Source organism: Oryctolagus cuniculus, chromosome 6 (genome assembly GCF_964237555.1).
Source record: "Oryctolagus cuniculus chromosome 6, mOryCun1.1, whole genome shotgun sequence".
NCBI classification, from domain to species: domain Eukaryota; kingdom Metazoa; phylum Chordata; class Mammalia; order Lagomorpha; family Leporidae; genus Oryctolagus; species Oryctolagus cuniculus.
In genome coordinates, this window is record NC_091437.1 from 43,901,053 (window position 1) to 43,921,998 (window position 20,946).

Below are 20,946 nucleotides of genomic sequence, written 5' to 3' on the forward strand. Positions count from 1 at the left end.
TCATACCAAATGGAAAGCTAAACCTCCAGAAAGAAATGAAAAGCACAGAAAGTGGTAAAGCTAAGCAAATGTTGAATGTTTAACAATAATCATATCATACTGAATATATTTAAATACACTTAAAATGTATATAATAGTATATATCAAGAGAGGAATAAACGGAAATCCAAGGTTTTAGGGCCTCCAGAAGCAGAGCCACTTTACTGATAAGACTTTGATACGATAAAAATAAAAGTTATCACTTATAAACACTGAAAGAATAGAAATGCAGTATAAAACTTTATCTACAGGCCGGTGCCGCAGCTCACTAGGCTAATCCTCCGCCTACGGCACTGGCACCCCAGGTTCTAGGCCCGGTTGGGGCACCGGATTCTGTCCCGGTTGCCCCTCTTCCAGGCCAGCTCTCTGCTGTGGCCCGGGAGTGCAGTGGAGGATGGCCCAAGTCCTTGGGCCCTGCGCCCCATGGGAGACCAGGAGAAACACCTGGTTCCTGGCTTTGGATCAGCGAGGTGCGCCGGCCGTAGCACACTGGCCACGGCGGCCACTGGAGGGTGAACCAACGGCAAAAGGAAGACCTTTCTCTCTGTCTCTCTCTCACTGTCCACTCTGCCTGTCAAAAAAAAAAGAAAAAAGAAAAACTTTATCTACAAAGAAAAATGTAAATTTAAAAAATAAATGCAAAGAAATCAAAAAAGGAGGAAAAAGTAGAACAGGAAGGACAAGTAGCATTAAATAAAAAGATAAATATCATCAGTAACTCCTGTGAATATAAATAAATTCCTCTAGTTAAAAGGTAAAGATTGCCAGACTGGAATTTTTTTTTTTTTTTTGACAGGCAGAGTGGACAGTGAGAGAGAGAGAGAGACAGAGAGAAAGGTCTTCCTTTGCGGTTGGTTCACCCTCCAATGGCTGCCGCAGCCAGCGCACTGTGGCCAGATCATTGTGCCGATCCGATGGCAGGAGCCAGGTGCTTCTCCAAGTCTCCCATGGGGTGCAGGCCCAAGTACTTGGGCCATCCTCCACTGCACTCCCTGGCCACAGCAGAGAGCTGGCCTGGAAGAGGGGCAACCAGGACAGAATCCGGCACCCCGACCGGGACTAGAATTTGGTGTGCTGGTGCCGCAAGGTGGAGGATTAGCCTAGTGAGCCATGGTGCCGGCCCCAGACTGGAAATTAAATCTAATTATATTCTGTTTATAAAGAAAACAGGCATTTCATAACAAAATTAATGGAAGTAAAAACTGGGAAAATACTTTGGAGAAGAATTTGGTGATAAAAATTCTATCAAGATTTTCAACACACTCTTTGAGCCAACAATACCACTTACACGAATTTATCATCCAGTTGTGCCCCTATTAATGCACAAGGGTATGTATACTAGAATATGCATTGCAATATAGTTTGTAATAGCAAAGGTTTTGTCTCTGCTTAACTACCAATAGTTGGATGGTTAATAATATATATAATGGTACATTATTCAACAATAAAAATTGAATGAAGTAGATTTTATGTGCTGATAGGAAGAGCTATCCAACACATATTATGAAGTGGAAGAGAATATGGGACTGAGTAATTTGCACAGTGTAATACTTTTGGTCTAATAGACTACATTGACATATCCATTTTGCTGTTTTGTGATTAAAACATTCAGGAAAATACACACACACACACACACACACACACACACCCCACATACCAAAATAGGCAAAAGTGATTTTCTTTGGTAAAGGGATTAGAGATTACAGGAGGAAGCAAAAAAAGATAAAATATGTAATGATTTTTATGATTTGCAAGACCTTTATTGAGATATAAATTACATGCCATAAATTCACCTGGTTTAAGTATACAATTCAGTGGTTTTCATTATATTCGCAGTTATGTGACCATAACTGCAATCTAATTTTAGAATTATTTTATCATCCTAGAAGGAAACCTAGAACCCATTATCACCACTCCCCATTTCCTGCACATCCAACCCTACAAAACTATTGATTTTTATGACTCTACAAGTTTACTTTCACCTAGTACAATATTTTAAAGTTCATCAGTGTTGTAGAATGAATTATTATTTTATCTCTTCTCATTGCCAAAGGGAATCACATTGTATGGCTATACTACATTTTATTTCAATTCATGAAAATTTGGGTTGTTCTACTTTGGAGCCATTAAAATAAGGCTCCTGTGACACTCACATACAAGTTTTTGTATGTTCCTGTATCTGCATTTCTCCAGGCTACATATCAATAGATATATGGTAACTATGTCTAACATTACATGAAACCCAGACACTATTTCCCAAAAGGCCATACCATTTTATATTGTCACCAACAAGAGTGTAAGAGGGTTCCAATTTCTCCACATCCTTGTTAGCAGTTGTCTTTTTCATAGCTGTCATGTACTATACATTGACAGGTATGTGTAGTTTTCATCTACTTTTCCTCTATGTAGCATTTTTGCTGTCTGGGCATACACTAAGATGTGAGTTTAAATAATTGCATAGAGGGGCCTGTGTTGTGGTGCAGCATGGTTAAGCCACTGCTTCTGATGCCAGCATCCCATATCAGAACACTAGTTCAAGTCCCAAGTTGCCCCACTTCCAATCCAGCTTCCTGCTAATGCACCTGAGTAAGCAGAAGGTGATGGCCCAAATGTTTGCATCCTTGCCACCTGCATGGGAGAACAGGACAGAGTTCTTGGCTCCTGGCTTTAGTCTGGCTCAGACCTGACTGTGGTGGCCATTTCTGGAATAAATCAATGTAGAAGATCTCTCTCTTTGTTTTTCCCTCTCTCTCTAACTCTGCCTTTCAAATAAATAAACAATGACTCTTCAAATAATCGAAAGATTTCCTACTGGAGATACAAAAAGTAGATATTAGATAGTTTTCTTATATTCTTCATTATTTATTTGCCACAGTGAACCAAGATAGAAGAGAGAGATTTAAAATCAAAAGAAAGGAACTTGATTAAGATAGAGGAGCAGGGAGGGAGCTTACTGCTCTAGTCTAGAAGAAGATAGTTTTTAAAAAGTACAGAGTGCAGCCTCAGGAAAGTTAGGGAGAAAACAGCAGAAGAAATTCTATGCATTTGAGGGACACACTGGACCTATGTGGAGGGCATGAACACCCACAACTCAGGACCCCAGCAGCCGAGAGCCTCCACACCAGTGTTGGGGAGTGACATGAGACCAGACAGCAGCAGCCCAAGCCACTGGCAAAAAAGCTGCAAGAAAAGCCTAGAAGGAATCCAGCCAGAGTCCCATGGAGAATAGTGTGCCTGCCAAACTAGAGGAGGTGCTGCACACAGAAACAGAGAAACATAGTCATCACTATGAAAGAAGGTAAAGGAAGAAAATCACAAAGGCAAAAAAGTACAAAGGAAATCCAAAGGAAAAAATAGCAATATTTATGGGAAAATGGCAGGGCAAAGTCATTACTTATCAATAGTCACCTTGAATGTAAATGGCCTCAACTCTCCAGTTAAAAGGTACAGACTGGCTGAGTGGATTCAAAAACAAAATCCATCTATTTGCTGCCTACAAGAAACACATCTCACCAACAAAGATGCATGCAGACTGAAAGTGAAAGGATGGAAAAAGATATTCCATGCTAATAGACACCCAAAAAGAGCTGGCGTAGCCATCCTAATATCAGACAAAATGGCCTTTAACACAAAAACTGTTAAAAGAGACAAAGAAGGACACTATATAATGATTAAGGGATCAATTCAACAGGAACCTGTGACTACTATAAACGTATATGCACCTAATTACAGGGCACCTCGCTATTTAAAAGAAATGTTAAGGGATCTAAAGGGAGACACAGACTCCAATACAAATTTCATCAATGGACAGACCAACCAGACAGAAAATCAGCAAGGAAACAGTAGACTTAATTGACATGGTAGACCAAGTGGATCTAACCAATATCTACAGAACTTTCCATCCCACAGTTGTAGAATACACGTTTTTCTGACCAGCACATGGAACTTTCTATAGGGTTGACCACATGCTCCACCATAAAACAAGTCTCAGCAATTTCAAAAATATAAAAATCATACCAGGAATCTCCTTGGACCACAATGGAGTAAAGCTGAAAATCAGCAACTCAGGAAACTCTAGAGCATATGCAAACACACGGAGACTGAACAACATGCTCCTGAATGAATAGTGGGTCATCGAAGAAATCACAAATAAAGAAAAATTTCTAGAAATAAATGAAGATGACAACACAACATATCAAAACTTTTAGGATACAGCAAAAGAAGTGTTAAGAGGAAAGTTTATAGCAATTGGTGCCTACATCAAGAAACTGGAAAGGCACCAAATAAATTAGCTAGCAATGCATCTCAAGAATCTATAAAAACAACAGCAAATCAAAACTAGTAGGACAAAGGAAATAATTAAAATCGGAGATGAACTCAACAAAATTGAAACAAAAAAATACAAAAATCAGAAAAATGAAGAGATGGTTTCTTGAAAAAATAATCAAAATTGACCTACCATTGGCCTAATTAACCAAAAAAAGGAAAAAGAAGACCCAAATCACTAAAATTAGAGATGAAAAAGGAAATGTAACAACAGACACCACAGAAATAAAAATAATCATCAGAAGTTACTACAAAGAGCTGAATGCTAACAAATTGGGAAACCTAGAAAAAATGGATAGATTCCAAGATACATACAACCTACCTAATTTGAGCCATGAAGACATAGAAACCCAAAACACACCCATTACCAAAATGGAAATTGAATCAGTAATAAAGACACTCCCAATAAAGAAAAGCCCAGGACCAGGACTTAGCTTCTGAAATAGGACAGAAAACCCAGGTTCAACATTCCATTTCTCCAAGTACCTTAGATGCAACCTCACCTGGAAACTTCGCAGATTCTTCCAGTAAACATCAGCAAACACACATTTATAATTAAATGTGCTAGTACTGGAGCATGAACTAACAACAGCAACATCTACTAATTATGGAGCGCTTATTCTGTGTCAAGTGTGAACTGTGTTATTGACCTCACTATGCCCATTGTTTATGAGTACATTATTATTCCCAATTAATGATGAGGGGTGGGCGTTGTCATACAGTGGATTAGGCCTCCACTCGGGACAACTACATCCTATATCAGAGTGCTGGTTTGAGTCCAGCCTACTAGTGGCTCAAGTATCTGGGTCCCTGCCACCCATACAGGAGGTGGACTGAGTACTGGGCTCCTGACTTCAATCTGACCCATCCCTGGCAATTTTGGGGGGAGGGAATGCAAGATACATATCTCTCACATGCACTTCTTTGCCTTTCCCTCTGCACTCTACTTTCCAAATAAATAAATCTTTTAAAATGAGCAAAATTTTTAATAAATAAATTATAAAGATGATAATGCTGAGACCAAAAAATCAAACTATCTGTCCAGGACCACCACTCAATTGGGCACCAGCAACTTCAAGATCTGTACCAACATGTAGCAAAATTTCCCAACAATAATTGTAAAAATGGCGGTAGCGGTTGCAGCATCAGCTGGCGGGGAATCTTCACCAGGGCACACCCAGGGCAGCATGGTGAAGCAAGACCCTGGCATCTCTCCCAATCATCTGGATTCCCACACAGAAGGCACTGTCAATTTTTGTAATCTCTTTCAGGCCTTTTTTCATCTCAGTGAAGAGGAGCCTGAGAGGAAGTTTAGGAAGAGATTGAAAACCAAAGCTCAGAGGAACAGATTAAAATGATGCAGAGGCATCCTGAGTCAGGAAGCAAAAAGTGATAACGCTTTGTTGATGGAGCTGCTGAAGGGAGATAAGACACCACCTCATCTCTGCAGGGAGGAGAAGGGGAAGGAACCCAAGAGAACAGAGAAACAATGATAACAGGGTCAAGAAGAGAGGGAAGAGGCAGAATCGGGGACAAGGCAGAGAGGAGGATGGGGGACCAGAGTGCGCTGAAGGACAGTAGAGCCAGACCGCTTGCTTTTTCCTTTTCTCTGCGAGGTCTCTTAGGGTGTACTTTACAAAGGGAAGGAGGGCAGATTCGTAGTACGTTGGTCATCCAATTCTGAGCTTGAGTATATGAGCTCATTTGCACATAAGACAAAACTCAGGTCTCTCCAAGAATGCAAGACCCAGGCCCAAAGACCCTTCTGGCTTCATGCCCTTCACATTTCCTTACTCATTGTTAGATTGGGCATATTCGGGCAGCCCAAGGATGAATTTCACAACAGTGTAATCACTGAGGGGTCACCAAATAACCTTTGTATATGTCGAGGGGCCAAAGCACAGGACTAAGACTTTGGGCTTTGGGATTGCTCCAGAGTTGAAATCCCAGTTCAACTGCAGAGCAGCTGCTTCATCTATCACACAGGGAAAGGAACCTCAAAGCAAGATTTTGATTACACCAAAATGCATGGAAAGTGCTCAGGACAGAGCTTGGCTTTTGTAAGGGCCTAAATATTAGCAGTGCAGATTAGCTGAGCCCAAAGTGAGAGACATGCTAAGCAACCCATGAAGATACCATTGATCCATGGGGTTGAGCAGGATACCTGATTCTAGACAGGCTCATTAACTTTTATGGGACTCTAGACAGCTGCTTTACCTGTGATTTCATTTTTCTCCCCCATAAAATGGGGACAGACCTTGCCTCTGACACAGTTCCCTGTGTGTTTGAAAAAAAACTTAGAAAAGTATGAAGCAGCATACAAATATAAAGTGTTATTATCTCCATTACTCCAACTTTATACTTTGATATACCAGTTTCCCTCTGCCAAACTTAGAAAGCTCCACTGCAATGAAGACTTCTTGCTCATAGGGCTGGCATTTGGCACAGCTGTTAAGACATCATTTGGGCCACCCACATCCCATATTGGAGAGCCCAGTTCAGGTCCTGACTCCTCTGATCATAATTCAGCTTCCTGTAAGTGCTGAACCTGAGAGGCAGATGGTGATGGCTCAAGTATATTTGGTTTCCTATCACCATGTTGGAGATCTGGATTGAGTTCCTGACTCCTGCCTTCAACCAGGAGTCCTGACTGCTGCAAACACTGGGGAAATCAACCAGCAGATCTCCATCTCTGTCTTTCTCAAATAAAAAGAAAATAAATCCATATTCTTGTTCTACATTGGCTTCACCTCCAAGGTCTGAAAGTTTCAGCCCTATTCCTCCATTAACTCGTGACACCTGTATCAAAGAAACAGTTCAACAGCTTCAAGAAGGAGGTATGTACACAGAACTTCTCAACTTTTTTCCCTTCACTATTATTTCTTGGTTACATCAGAAATGCTCTCTCTATATATGGATCACAACGTAGATGTACAACACCTGGGAGCAGGAATTCTTTTGTGCATTGCTATGCCTCAACATCTTGCAGGATTCTCTGACAAGGGAGACAATCAGTAAGCTTTTGTTGGGTGAGTGAATAGGGTAGGGACCAAGGTTGCCTACCCAACAGCTGTTCACAGTTTTCCCCTTGCTAACTGATCCTGTTTTGAGAGGCCATGTACACAGCTGGGGGATGAGTAATGATTTATATAAATTAGACCTGGTAATCTCATTCTCCTTTGCCAAGGGCTGGGCATGTGACTTAGTTCTGGGCAGTGAAACCCAAGGGGAAGGCTTCTACTTCTGTGAAGCACTTCCCTTTCTGCTAAGAGTCATGTTACAGGTCAAGTCCCATTTGCCGTCCACCCACCCACGGTTTTGCAATGCTTGTGTAAGGACACATCAGAGCTGTGGCATCCATCTTGCAGCCACGTGAAGAAGGCCAGGAAAGCCACAGAGGCCTAATACTTCATCCTCAGGAAGCTGCTGAGCCAATGCAGAGACAGCCCTTTGTCCAGACTTCCATTACATGAAGTAATTGAACGTCTTTCCTAACAAGGCACTCTTTATTCTCTTACCTGAAGCTGAATACGATCTTACTGGGACAAGGAAGAAGTTTACCCACAGAGGAGGGTTTCCCATTACATTCAGGCACAACAGGGTCAATAGTTGCCTTTTCATCAGTTCCCTGTTCTGCAGTAATGCTTTCTATTTCATCATGACCTTGTGTTTGCTTCATCTTGGTGGCATCTCACTGCTCTCCTTCTGAAGTCTTCCCACGATTGATGGCACTATCCTCACCCTTAGGTACTCCTCCTCTATTTTTCCTGTTTTCTCATTATCATTTTCGATATGCCAAACATTATATCTTGGATTTTAGTTACTTTAATGGGCCTCTTCCATAGTAATTGGTCATTATCTTGTCTCCTCAGATCTTCTTGAGCAATTTTATTGATCATTTCTTTGAGCAAAACCATGTGGGAGTACTAGATTCACATAAATTTGTAACTTTAAGTCAAGCGTTATCCTGATTAATTAGCAACATTACTTTCTGGTGCAAAGCTACCCCTCCCCCTTAAAACAGTGGTTTGCAAATACTGCTGCATACCAGAATCAACTGAGATTCTCTACAAACTCCTGTGGTTCAGGTCTCCCCCACGCCAAGCAAATCTGGGCCTCAGAGAGGAGCCATACAGTAGTATTTTGTAACTTCCCCAACGTGATTCCAAAGTATAGCCACATTTGGAAAAAATCACTACATAGATCAGTACTTCTCAAATTGGATGCATATGAGTCACCTGAGATCTTAAAGCTTACAATGCTGACTCTGACTCAGCACGTCTAAAAGTGGGGCCTGCATGCTCAGAAGCTCCTAGAAGATAATACCTCACATCTGAGCCCTACATCTTGACCAGCAAGGGTGTAGAATCCAGATCTGGTAGTATCCTGTTCTAATGTTGAATCTAAGAAAAGCAATTTCACTTGGATCCAATGGCAGTCACACAGAATAAAGAGCAGTCCAAAACAGAACCCAGAGAGTGGTTGTCTTTGATCTGTAGTTTAGCTGCGGATGGAAGGTGAATTACTATCCTATTTTTCCCAGCACGAAGGGGGCTCCCAGCACGGGAGACTGAGTTTTCAAACTAAGGAAATGTTGGTCACCAGGGCTGTGATGGAAAGAGCGGAACAGAGCAGCCAAGCTGTGCATTCCTGCATTCTGATTCCTCCTTCTGGGGGCAGCAATACAGGAGGGAGCCCGTGCTGTGTTTGCAAAGGTGGCTCAAGGAAAGGAAAGGCTGAGTGCCTGGGCCACACCAACAAGAACATAACAGATTCCAGAACAGCTATCATCACGCAGATCCAGGTGAACTTGGAAAAATCAAGAATCAAGAAGTTTATGAATGGCCACAGAGACAAGTCTAGAAACACCGTTTGGATCCTTCCTCTAGGGCTACCTAACTCAGTGGCCTGGGACAACTCATTCCCCTTATAGGGATGTCAGTTGTTTCAGCTGAAAAATGGGAGTTGCAAGATGTGTAAGGATCTTCCCTAATGCCCCCCACCCCGCCACTATCCATTTGCAACAAGGTTAGCGTACACCTGCAGAATAGCACATTCCAACTCATGGCCATGGTGAACCTACCTGCAGCGTGGTGGGCAGCCACTTCCCTGTCCTTGGCTGGCGGGACAGCATCAGCATTCATCTCATTCCCCAGCACTTCCCTCTGCTGTCCTTTGATGATCAGAGAGCTGAGAAATTAGTGCTTTCCTTTTTTTTTTTTTTTTTTTTTTTTGGAGACTGTAGCATGTTTACAAATCTAAATGAAATTCTATTTCCAGACACGGTCTTTTGGTTTCGAGTGGCTTCCTCCTTCTGCTCTTGCCTCCACCACGCAGGGAGCCCACTTCGCAACTTTCTGTTTTCTTTAGAGAGACAAAGCGCCTCCCCAGCTACCCATTGCCGGATTCCTGTTAACCTTTCATTAAGCCTGAGGACAGCTGGCTGCAGCTCTTCATGAGTTAGTTCAACACATTCCTATTTAAATGTGTCCCACCTGGCTTCATTAAGGTTCCTGCCAGGTTCTCCACTTGCAGCTTTCTCTGCAAATGCAAATCAGATTCTGAGTAAATAATATCAGGACAAAGGAAGATTGAGCCATAAAAGAGTTGGCGCTGGAGGACCATCAATCCACTCAGGTTGCTGTGGATCTGAGTAAACTCAAATTCATCTGGGTCAAGGCTGCAGTGCTGTGCGTGTGAAGTCATAAATTAGAGTCCTTGCTGTGAACTACAGGGAAGAGGTAAGAGTGTGGAGTCCTCTGGGCCAGGGTCAGGACCTGGCTTTACTATCAGTCATTAGACAAATGACCATGGGCAGAGTTCCTCCGCCTGTCTGTGCTCCTATGCCCACAGCTCCAAAACAGGGATAACAGACCCGCCTCCTGGAGCTGTGTCGAGGTCAGTGAAGTAGCTGTCTTGAAACACTTAGTAGCATGCCCAGAACATAGTAAGTGCTCACTAAGCATCAAATATTATCTATTTTTTAGACCACAAAGGCAAGTATCAAGATTGAAGAATCAGGTTGCTTTAAACCCTCTAAATTTGGTTGTGGAGCCACCAAATACACATCAGCTCTAAGAGCCACAGACTGCATCATCCAAGTCCTCGCTTACGGAAATGAACAAACAGTGGGATTCTATTCTATTGCATTTCTCATGTGCACTTTGTCTCATTTAAGTACTAAGCTCCTTAAGGGAACCAATTCTCCCTCCTGGGTCCCTCTCCCTAAGCACACAATAGATACTAGAAAGTTCTCTGTCTTTGACTACCAATGCATCCTTATTACACAAAAAGGGAATGAAAGAAACAGCTATATCAACAACCTCCTCTGGTTTGGCACAGCAATTAAGCTGCCACTTAAGACTCCATGTGTCCCATACCAGAGTGCCTGGGGTTTTTTTTGTTTTGTTTTGTTTTGTTTTGTTTGTTTGTTTGTTTGACAGGCAGAGTGGACAATGAGAGAGAGAGAAAAAGGTCTTCCTTTGCCATTGGTTCACCCTCCAATGAGCCAGGTGCTTCTCCTGGTCTCCCATGGGGTGCAGGGACCAAGTACTTGGGCCATCCTCCACTGCACTCCTGGGCCACAGCAGAGAGCTGGAATGGAAGAGGGGCAACCGGGACAGAATCCAGCGCCCCGACCAGGACTAGAACCTGGTGTGCCGGCGCCGCAAGGCGGAGGATTAGCCTAGTGAGCCGCGGCGCCGGCAAGTGCCTGGGTTTTAGTCCCAGCTCTGCTGTCCATTCCAGCTTCCTCTCATACACAACCTGGGAGACAACAGATGATGGTTCAAGTCCTTGGATCACTGCCATCAATATGAAAGAACTGGAATGAGTTACCAACTTTGGCTTTAGCCTGGAGCAGCCATAGGCATCACCAGTTTTTAGGTGGAGTGAACCAGTAGATGAAAGATAAGTTTAAAAAAAACCTACACTGACCAACAAGTTTCTGTATAAGAATTATGTTTACTAATTTGTTATTTTGTAAAGCCTACTACCTACCCTAAGCATCAAACTGGCTGCTTTGTCTTCCTTGTCCAGGATATTGTTTGAACTAATTTTCAATTGTACTATTTAACAGGACACACACTCCAGTTTTCACAGGCCAGACCGCCTCTCCATGCCTCGGTCAGCAGGGTCAGTGACCTGTCACAGCACCTCCACTAGGGCATAGCCTGAGTGTGCTGCCTCCATGCAGGAATCAGGGCCACAGGTGAGTGGAAGCTCCACGGGTGAGCTGAGCACCGGAAGTCAGGAGACGGGAATCTCAGACGTGCACAGAGAAAAGATACCTCTGGCGCAGCATGGAGAAGAAATGAGCTAGAGAAAGGAATGAGGTTGGTGATTATGGTCAAAAAGCGACTACAGCAGTGACATCAGCTAACAAGAGTGAAGCAGCAAGGCCTTTGCCTGCTAGTGCTGGGAACTCCTGGCCAGGCCCACCAGCACAGAAACAGCCCTGCGACAGGGAGGCTCTTTCCTTGAAATCTCAATCCGCCTGTTGGGAATCATTACGGGGCCGCAGTGGTTCTCAAACTGTCATGCACACCAGAATCAACTGAGACCCCCTTAAAACACAGAGTAGCAGCTCCAACCCCAGGGCAACGAATCTGCATTTCTGTAAAACTCTAGCCAATGCTGAGGCTGCTGGTGCGTAGTGCATAGTTTGAGAACTACTGAGGTAGAGCAGTGGTTCACAGCCCTAGCTACACATTCAGTCACTTTGGGGCATATTTTTTAAAGATACAGATGCCCAAGCCACACCCAGGACTGAGTGTAAGGAAGAGGGCAGATTGGTGCCTCCTCGCATGGGGCACCAAATGAGAGGAACAGAGGCTCAGAATAGAGAGGGGGCATGAGAATAATTTGCAGCCAGACAGAATTTATTCAGAGAAAATAAATCTGCAGAGGTAGGTGACCAACTGCCAGTGTGCACAGACTGAACACATGGCAGAGGGCCCTGACCCTGGGGGCTGGGCTTTTCTATGTCTTAGGTGGGCTGGCATGGGGGTGGGAGTATGGGGCAACAAGTGGAAGTGAATTCCTCCATACAGGTTTGGCTCACTGGCTTCTGAAACTGGGGAAGAATGTGGGAGGGGAATGGGGGAAGGTAAAAACAATAGGGCATGAGGGGGCCAGCACTGTGGCATAGCAGGTAAAGCCGCCACCTGCAGTTCCCATATCCCATATGGACACCGCTTTGAGTCCCAGATGCTCCACTTCTGATCCTGCTCTTTGATATGGCTCGGGAAAGTGGCAGTAGATGGCCCAAACCCTTGGACCCCTGCCAACGTGGGACACCCAGAGGAAGCTCCTGGCTCCTGGCTCCTGGCTTCAGACTGGCACAGCTGCAGCCTTTGAGGATATTTTTTTTTTTGACAGGATATTTGGGAAGTGAACCAGTAGATGGAAGATTGATCTCTCTCTCTCTCTCTCTCTCTCTCTCTCTCTCCCTCTCTCCCTGCCTCTACCTCTCTGTAACTCTGCCTTTCAAATAAATAAGTCTGAAAAAAAATTAGGGCATGAGACCAAATTGAGATTCAGGGGCAAGGGATAAATTCCAATTTTATCTCTTTTGGGCAATAGGCTAGAATGGCTGAGGCTTATGTCTTTGTTTCACTGAGTATAAAAGATTTTCTTCAAGGGTAGACTCGGGCCTGAATTGTGCCATGGTGGGTTATGACTACCTGCAAGGCTGGAATCCTTGCAGGTCCAGTCCCAGTCCCAGATGCTCTGTTTCTGATCCAGCCTCCTGCTAATGCACCTGAGAAGGGCGTAGAAGATGGCCCAAGTACTTGGGCCCCTACCATGCACAAGCTGGAGCTCCTGGCTCCTAGTTTTGGCTTCGCCCAGCTCCAGGTGTTGCAGCCCTTTGGAGAGGGAACCAATGGCACACGATTTCTGTCATTCTTCCTTTCAAATAAATAAATCTTTTTAAAAAAAATCCCCCCAATTTGATTCCAATGTTCAGCTAAACTTGAGAACTACTGGTCTAAAGGCTCTTGGAGGCTAGTACCAGTTCCAAAATACTATGGTTATTCACATAAATATCTCTTAATCTCACCAAGGAGATCCAGAAATATCTTTGGGAAATGATTAAAGATGCCCCCCCCCATCTGCAAAACAGAATAAATAGACACCGGGTTGAGATGTTCTGTTTGGGAGTTTTTTGCCATCTTCATTTTCTAGCAAGGCCCCAGCTGGCAGTAACACTGATCGTGGTTGTTGTTTGGGAAGACAGATAGGGTGTGTGATGAGTTGAGATCAGTGATATGTATCATTATAAACTGACTCCACATACAAAGTCATCGAGTCCCATTCCATTTTCCAGAAGGGAAATGGAAATCCTGAGTCTGTCTCTAGACCCATTTCCCCCCAACTCTCCAAACCACCCAGTTTCTAAGCAAATGTTTGAGTTTGGCACACTAGTCAAAGTCAGTATTAGTATCTTAACCTGACATCAAGACAAAGTCAAGCCAAAAACAAACAAGCAAGCAAGCAAAGAAGTGGCTACCTATCTGTTACTTATTGCTTCTCTGACTAGGGCCACACCTGTCACTCTGGTCAACACCAACAGAAAGTGGCAGAAGACAGGCTGCAGGGTGCCAGTTGTTTCCAAGGGCCCAGGTCAGAAGGGTAGTCTACTAACTGCTGGGTTCACTTCATGTTAACAGGGCAAGGAGTCTCTAGGCTGCACCTAGAAATGAGTGATTTTTTAAATCTCTGTCTCTCTACATCTCTTTCCCTTTATTTATTTATTTATTTATTTATTTGAAAGGCAGATTTACAGAGAGGCAGAGAGAAAGAGAGAGAGGTCTTCCATCTGCTGGTTTACTCCCCAGATGGCCACAATGGCTGAACTACACCGATCTGAAGCCAGGAAACAGGAGCTTCTCTGGGTCTCCCATGTGGGTGCAGGGACCCAAGGACTTGGGCCATCTTCTACTGACTTCTCAGGCCATAGCAAAGAGCTGGATTGGAAGAGAAGCAGCCGGGACTCGAACTGGCACCCATATGGGATGCCAGCACTGAAGGTGGTGGCTTTAACCCACTACACTACAGCAGTGGCCCCATCATCTCTTTCTCTTAAAGATAACATCATGAGGGTAGAAATCTGAAAGATGATTACCTTAGAGGACCATGTGTTCATTCCATTAAAGCAACCATTGCCCTAAACATGTGGGGAAATACTTCCAAGAAATACCTTTCGGGTTTGGTTTACTTGCCACATTTCCACCCAGCCAGAAGCCTCACTCATCAAGCACACTTTTTTTTTCATTCATTCAGCATTTGCTTTCACCTCTCTCCCAGGACTCCCAATATGAATAGGTATTAAAGCTTCTAAATAAACGGTTCATATGGAAGAGCACATGTCTATGACCTACATTCAGAGAAACTTATTTGGATTGCTTTCCTATCACATTCATGCACTGCCCTTTCTTGAATGCCCCTGTCATTCACCACATTTTGCTCCCAGGAAAACTTGGGTATATTCAAAAATAGGACGTGAGGGCAGGCACTGTAGTACAGTGGGTTAAGCTACTGCTTGTGAAGTTGGCATCCCATTTCAGAATGCTATTCAAGTCCCCACTCCTCTACTTCAGATCCAGCTCCCTGCTAATGTACCTGGAAAGGCAGCAGAAGATGGTGAGCTCCTGCGACCCATGGGAGAGACCTGCATGAGGTTACTTGGCCCAGACCTGGCTGTTGGCATTTGGGGAATGAACCAGCAGATGGGAGATTCTCTCTCTCTCTCTCTCTCCTCTGCTTTTCAAATAAAAAAATCTTTAAAAAAGCATATGACACTATGACCACTTTTAAAGACACTTCAATGTGAGAACAAAGGCAAACTTGGGAACTGTAGAAGTGAGTGGACATTATGGTTTGAGTTCATGTCATTCCCTGCATTATGAATGAGGCACGGACCCTGGGCTGCTCATACCACACCAGGACTGAGGCACTAAATTCAGAACTCTGGATGAAAAAGAAAAGATGCAAACATATACAAGGCACAGACAACTGAGGAAGTGACAGGATGACAAATTGTCCCAGAAGCAAGAAAACATGGTGAAGCGTGAAGGTCTTCCTCCAGCAGCTGAGGAGTTACCAAAGGGTGGAGCGCTCTGGCACTTTCCAGGCTAGCACCGTGAGTTCAGTTAGAACCAACAGGCGGATGCCGCCCCGAGGCAGACTTTGTTTATGAATTTCCTAATCTCAGAAACGCGCTGAGATTAAATGGACTCCCACGGGCGCAGTAATGCACGCGCCACCACCGCAAGTGTTCAGACATAGTGTGAAAGATCACCCGGCAGTGTTGCTACGGAGACGAGGAAAGCACGGGGCGGTGAACGTGCGTCTCTAAAGTGCATTTCACGTGTGACACCAAAGCAAAGGTTGGATGGGTGACAGAAATGGGATGGGTGAAGCCTTTTTTTAAAAACAAAAATGAAAACATCCTGAGACTGATGTTGATGCTTCAAGCGCAAGCCCCATCTGCAAGCCTAAGAAAAGGCCGTGTCCTAGAGCGTAAAGAGGACATCTTCATCTTCCCTTGCGTTTTGCATGTCACGGAGGACATTGTTAGTTTCTCCAACATGGCCTATCCTGGAAAGAGAAAAGGGAGGCTGATAAAGGGAAATGCCAAGACCAGAAATAAACACTGGCTGCTAAACTGCAGTGCAACTGACCAGAGGGTGTAAGAGTTCAAAGGGCTGACAGTCTACTGGGTCCAGGCCTCTCGTTTGAGACAGGCGAAAACGGAGGCTACAGGGTAGACAGGCAGAAAGTTTGCTAGCAAAATGCCAAGGCAATGCCCAGATGCACCTGTTTGCCAAAAGGATCTCTAAGCATGGCCTCCGCAGGTCACCTCCCTGGGCCCCATTTTCCCTACTTATTAATATGGATTGATTGGATTATTGAGTGTAGGCAAAGCCTTCCACAACATTTACAACAAACCTTCTCATTTCTTTCCCAAAAAGCTATAGAACCAGGCAGAACTCTAAAAAATCTATTTCCAGAGACTTTTCAGGCTACTCTTGTAAAACACAAAAGCATCCTACGGCAGGGCTGGTGCAAGACAGTTAGGCGGGCGGGCCTCCCCAACCTGCCTGGGGGACACATCTCATCAAGGTCAAAAAGCTGGAACCATCACTGGGCATCAGGCTGTAAGTTTAGGGGGCCTGTTGGGTCCATTGGTGTGTCTTTGTGATGTACCCATGTGCGGTGAGGGTACAGCCAGAACTTGGTGCCAGGACCTAGGTAACCTTACCTACTGGGCACACTCCAGTTATTAGCAACAAAGGATATGTTTGTCTGATTTTTGTTCTATTTTGTTAACTGCCTGTACAATGCCTGGCACACAGTGGGTGCATAATAAAAACGTTTGTGGAATGTAAAATAAAACAAGCAATAAAAGAAATCAGGGCAGGCATTTGGCCTAGCTGTTATACTATGGCATTGAAATGCTCGTAGCTTACATCAGTGTGCTGGGAGTGGAGCTCTGTTTCTGTTCTCGATTCCAATTGTCTGCTAATGTGCACCCTGGAAGGCAGCAGGTGATGGCTCAAGTACTTGAGTAAGCACAACCTCTGCAGGAGACCTAGGTGGAGCTCCTGGCTCCTGGTTTCAGCCTGGCCCGGAATGGGCATCTGCAGGCATTCTTTACCTATCTATCTGTAAATCTCTTTCTCTGACTTTCAAATCCACCAAATTAAAAATTGTTACAATATTAAAAGACAAAACAAACAACAAAAACTGTTCTTGTGTTCTAATTGGGTGGAGGAACCAAGTCCCAGGCATAATATTCTACATGTTCTTTCCATTTTTCACACTGCCAGCTCTCCTATCAATGGACTTCAGTTTAGCAATGGCCTTTTAAAGTGATTTACCCAGAGTTGAACAAATTTGAAGTAGAATGAGTGATTTAGCATCTTCTTTCTTCTGCGTACTATACTTAGGATGCCCCTCTGCCCTTGCATTTTGTATTTTGAACAGAGTCTTAACCTAGACAGAGTTCAAAGTGAGCTCAACCCTCACATCTTTTTCACCTACGATACCACATCTCTCCAACCCTGTGTTTAATCACAGAAGCAGAAGTCATTAAACCACTGAGTAGAGTCTAATCATTTGTAACAGCTTGTACAATCATTACAACAATCAGTCATGCAAGATGAATTACCTTGTGTGTTCCTGCAAACAATTGGTTTTCGTGACTTTCCCTGAAAAGACAAGGCCAAAGTGTGAACAGAGTTGCTGTGCTAGAATGAAATGCTGGGGTAAGTCCACTATTCCCTTTCCAGGAGTAAATGTGGGCCTAACGTGAGAAGTTAGGGACTGGCTTTAGTAGGCAAAGCCATTCCTTTTCCGAGGTCAAGTGCTTGCTTAGGCCCACAGTCACAGTGCATCTATTTCAAAGTTGTTCCAACACTGTGAGCAGTGGGGTTAAGCTGTTCCCGTTTCAGTCATTCCCCTACCCAGGATTCATGTACTCACTTGGGTTTTCAAACTTTTCTATGAAACAGACCCAGAATTTTCTAAAACTGTAACCTTGACTTTACATGAAACCTAATCTTGGTCAGCTATTGAACTAATCCAAATTTCACTACTGCTGTTCAAACTAACTGCTATAGCTACTAAGCATTAGCTTTTGCTAATGATTGCAGAATAACTTCTCTCCATTTTACAATGGCAGTGTGTGTCATATGCTTATTATACCTTGTATGAAAACCATAAACCCTATTTCTTTTTTCTTCAGAGTTGTTTGAAAGGGAACTACTAATTACCAAACTGAAATACCATACATTGCTTTGAAAATAAGAGGATAAGTACAGTTTTTTAGGTCTATTTATATATTTGAAATGATAGCAATAGTGGTACTGATGCCACAGCTGAAGAGCTACTAGCAAAAAACATTAATTGAGTATCTGTGAATCAGCTAAACTCTGTTTCATGGCTCCTTTACCAATGTTTAAACTTTCTGTCTGTGTCAGGTTGCAAGGTCATGGGCCAGCTCGATCATTTAATGCACCCAATTCCCCCCAAAATGCAAATATATAGAAATACTTGAACATGATTTCCAGGAATTCACATCTCTCCTAAAGTCCATCTGTGACTCCTAGATTAAGGAAGCTTGCTTTGAAGGAATACTGGAAATCCGGATCATTCATGGTTTTCTTGATGGGACAAATATAGCCAAAGCAAGTGTGGATTGTTTCAACCCTGAGACCATGATAATAACAGTACCTTCCACTCAACGCAGCAATGAGAATGGAATGAATTTGAGGCACAGTAAAAGTACAGCATCAGGACTGGCTCACAATAAGTAACCAATAATAAGGAGCCCTTATCCTTTTTATTTTCCTAAATGTGCATTCTATCAGAAACGTGATCATACAGCTATAGCACCTTATGGAGAAGCAGTTTACTTGTTACCTCTCCGACTGCCGGATGACAGTGATCAAACTGACAATGGAGTAGGAAGCAGAAACAATAGACTCCCAAGTTCTCCTGGAGCCACCACAGTTCCACCAGGTTCCATCTCCCCTTGTTCTGCCCTCCTTACCTCGCAGGAGGAACACTGCAAGCAATGCCAACAGCATAAATCCCAAGCAAGGAGCAATGATCATCATCAGGTAGGTGTGGTCGATCATTTTCACCTAGAGAGACCCAGGCAAATCGATTGATGGATCCACTCACTGCCCAATGCCCTCATTCCATCCCAATAACACCTTCCAGTCACCTGCAACTTCCCAAAATTCCTCCACGCCTTGCCCAACCTGTCTCATTCATTTATTTATTTATTTATTTATTTATTTATTTATTTATTTAGACAGGCAGAGTGGACAGTGAGAGAGAGACACAGAGAGAAAGGTCTTCCATTGCTGTTGGTTCACCCTCCAATGGCTGCCGTGGTTGGCATGCTGCGGCCGGCACACCGTGCTGATCCAAAGGCAGGAGCCAGGTGCTTCTCCTGGTCTCCCATGGGGTGCAGGGCCCAAGGACTTGGGCCATCCTCCACTGCACTCCCTGGCCACAGCAGAGAGCTGGCCTGGAAGAGGGGCAACCGGGACAGAATCCAGCGCCCCAACCAGGACTAGAACCCGGTGTGCCAGCGCCGCAAGGCGGAGGATTAGCCTAGTGAGCCGTGGCGCCGGCCCAACCTGTCTCAATATCAAACCAAAGGCAGCCTTACTTTAAATCTCTGAAAAGCTAGAACATTCTACTCATACTTCAAAATTTCCCTAAGTCTTAGACAGCAGGCACACAGAGTGGCATGTCTTGGAAGTCTGAAAACAACTGTGTTGTGAGCTATGTTTTCCAATGTCAATCTTTCCTGGCCACTGCCTAGATCCTTCGAGCTCTCCATAGTCCTATAGTCTCCATAGTCCTAGCTCTTTTCATGATTGACTTAGGTTCCTAGAGAAAACAGGATTAAAGAGAAAATGAAGCTCATTTTCACATTTTCTACTGCAGTATTTCTCCAAGTATGGTCAGGAAGCCTGTGAGGTCAAAGTAAATTTCATGAGACATTTGCCATTTTCCCTGTTACTTTGTAACAAGACGTGCAGTTGAGTTTCCCAAAGGTTATGTGTTATGTGATTACATCATCCATTGTTCTTTATTATATGGAATGTGTTGAACAGATATGAGAATCCCTCTGTCTCCTATGAGACTAGACCTGAATGAGATTTGTGAGAATATCACACAATACCATTTTTCTCACTAATATTTTTATTAGAAACACAATTAGTTGTTATGACAAGATACTGAAGAACCTTAAAAATCAAACCAAGATGGAGTGACTTAAGCTAACACTATTAAAAATAAGAAGTTACCTTTGCCCCAAATAAAAAATTAAAGTTTAAAATTATAGCCCTAAACTTTTTCCCCCAAAGCTAAAATTAGGTGCAGCTATAAAAATAAGGGACTCTATGCTTAGCTAGCTGTGACACTTGTGCCTGGCTGTGCTAAGACCTAACCCAATTTGTATGCCTCCTAATACTCAAATAACAGTGTGGGAAGTGGGACGCCACTCTCCCACCAGGGGAACAGAGGGAGCGAGACGTCGTTCCCCCCAGGGTGAACAAGATGGCGCTGGCAGGGAAAGGAACTACTAAAGAAGTAAACAACAAAATGGCGACGAGGTGCATGCCTCCCGTGTGATTGCATAGCTGATTGGATAGAAAATGCATGCCCTTCACATGATCAGCTCACGGATTGGACTGCTGTGTGCATGGACTCTATAGTGTTTTTGATTGGTCGCTGCGGGTATATAAACCGTGTAGCTTTGTGCTGGGGGCACTCTCTGGACTCCCGAGTTCAGGAGGCCCATCTGCACAGACATCAAATAAATCCTCTTGCTTTTGCATCAGCTGGTCTGGACTCTGAGTCTTTGGGGTGTGCCTCTCGACATGTTAACATCCCCACTCCGAGGGTCTAACAGATATTATTTAGGTTAACATGTAATAGACTTGTCATTCTTATTGTAAGGAGCAAATAAATATATTCTGTTAAATTCTCATCGTTAACTTGTAGAGTGTGAAGAGGTTCTGGGGCTCAAAGTTTTGAGAAGTGATGCTCTAAGGC

At 43.8% G+C, this 20,946-nt stretch overlaps 1 protein-coding gene across 4 annotated transcripts in view; it reads right to left on the reverse strand.

Annotated features, from left to right (window-relative positions):
- Positions 1-15,713: 15,713 nt before the first annotated feature.
- Positions 15,714-20,946, reverse strand: part of TIMD4 (T cell immunoglobulin and mucin domain containing 4) — a 43,557-nt gene continuing 38,324 nt past the window's right edge. For all 4 annotated transcript variants that reach the window (XR_007918514.2, XM_017341216.3, XM_008255313.4 and 1 more), the window contains 3 exons: positions 18,923-19,016; positions 17,540-17,579; positions 15,714-15,966 (listed from right to left, as the gene is read on the reverse strand). Coding sequence is in view for 3 of the 4 variants with exons in the window: in XM_008255313.4 (XP_008253535.1) it covers positions 15,882-15,966; positions 17,540-17,579; positions 18,923-19,016 (219 nt within the window). In the remaining variant the exon portion in view is untranslated. The remainder of the gene's footprint in view (positions 15,967-17,539; positions 17,580-18,922; positions 19,017-20,946) is intronic.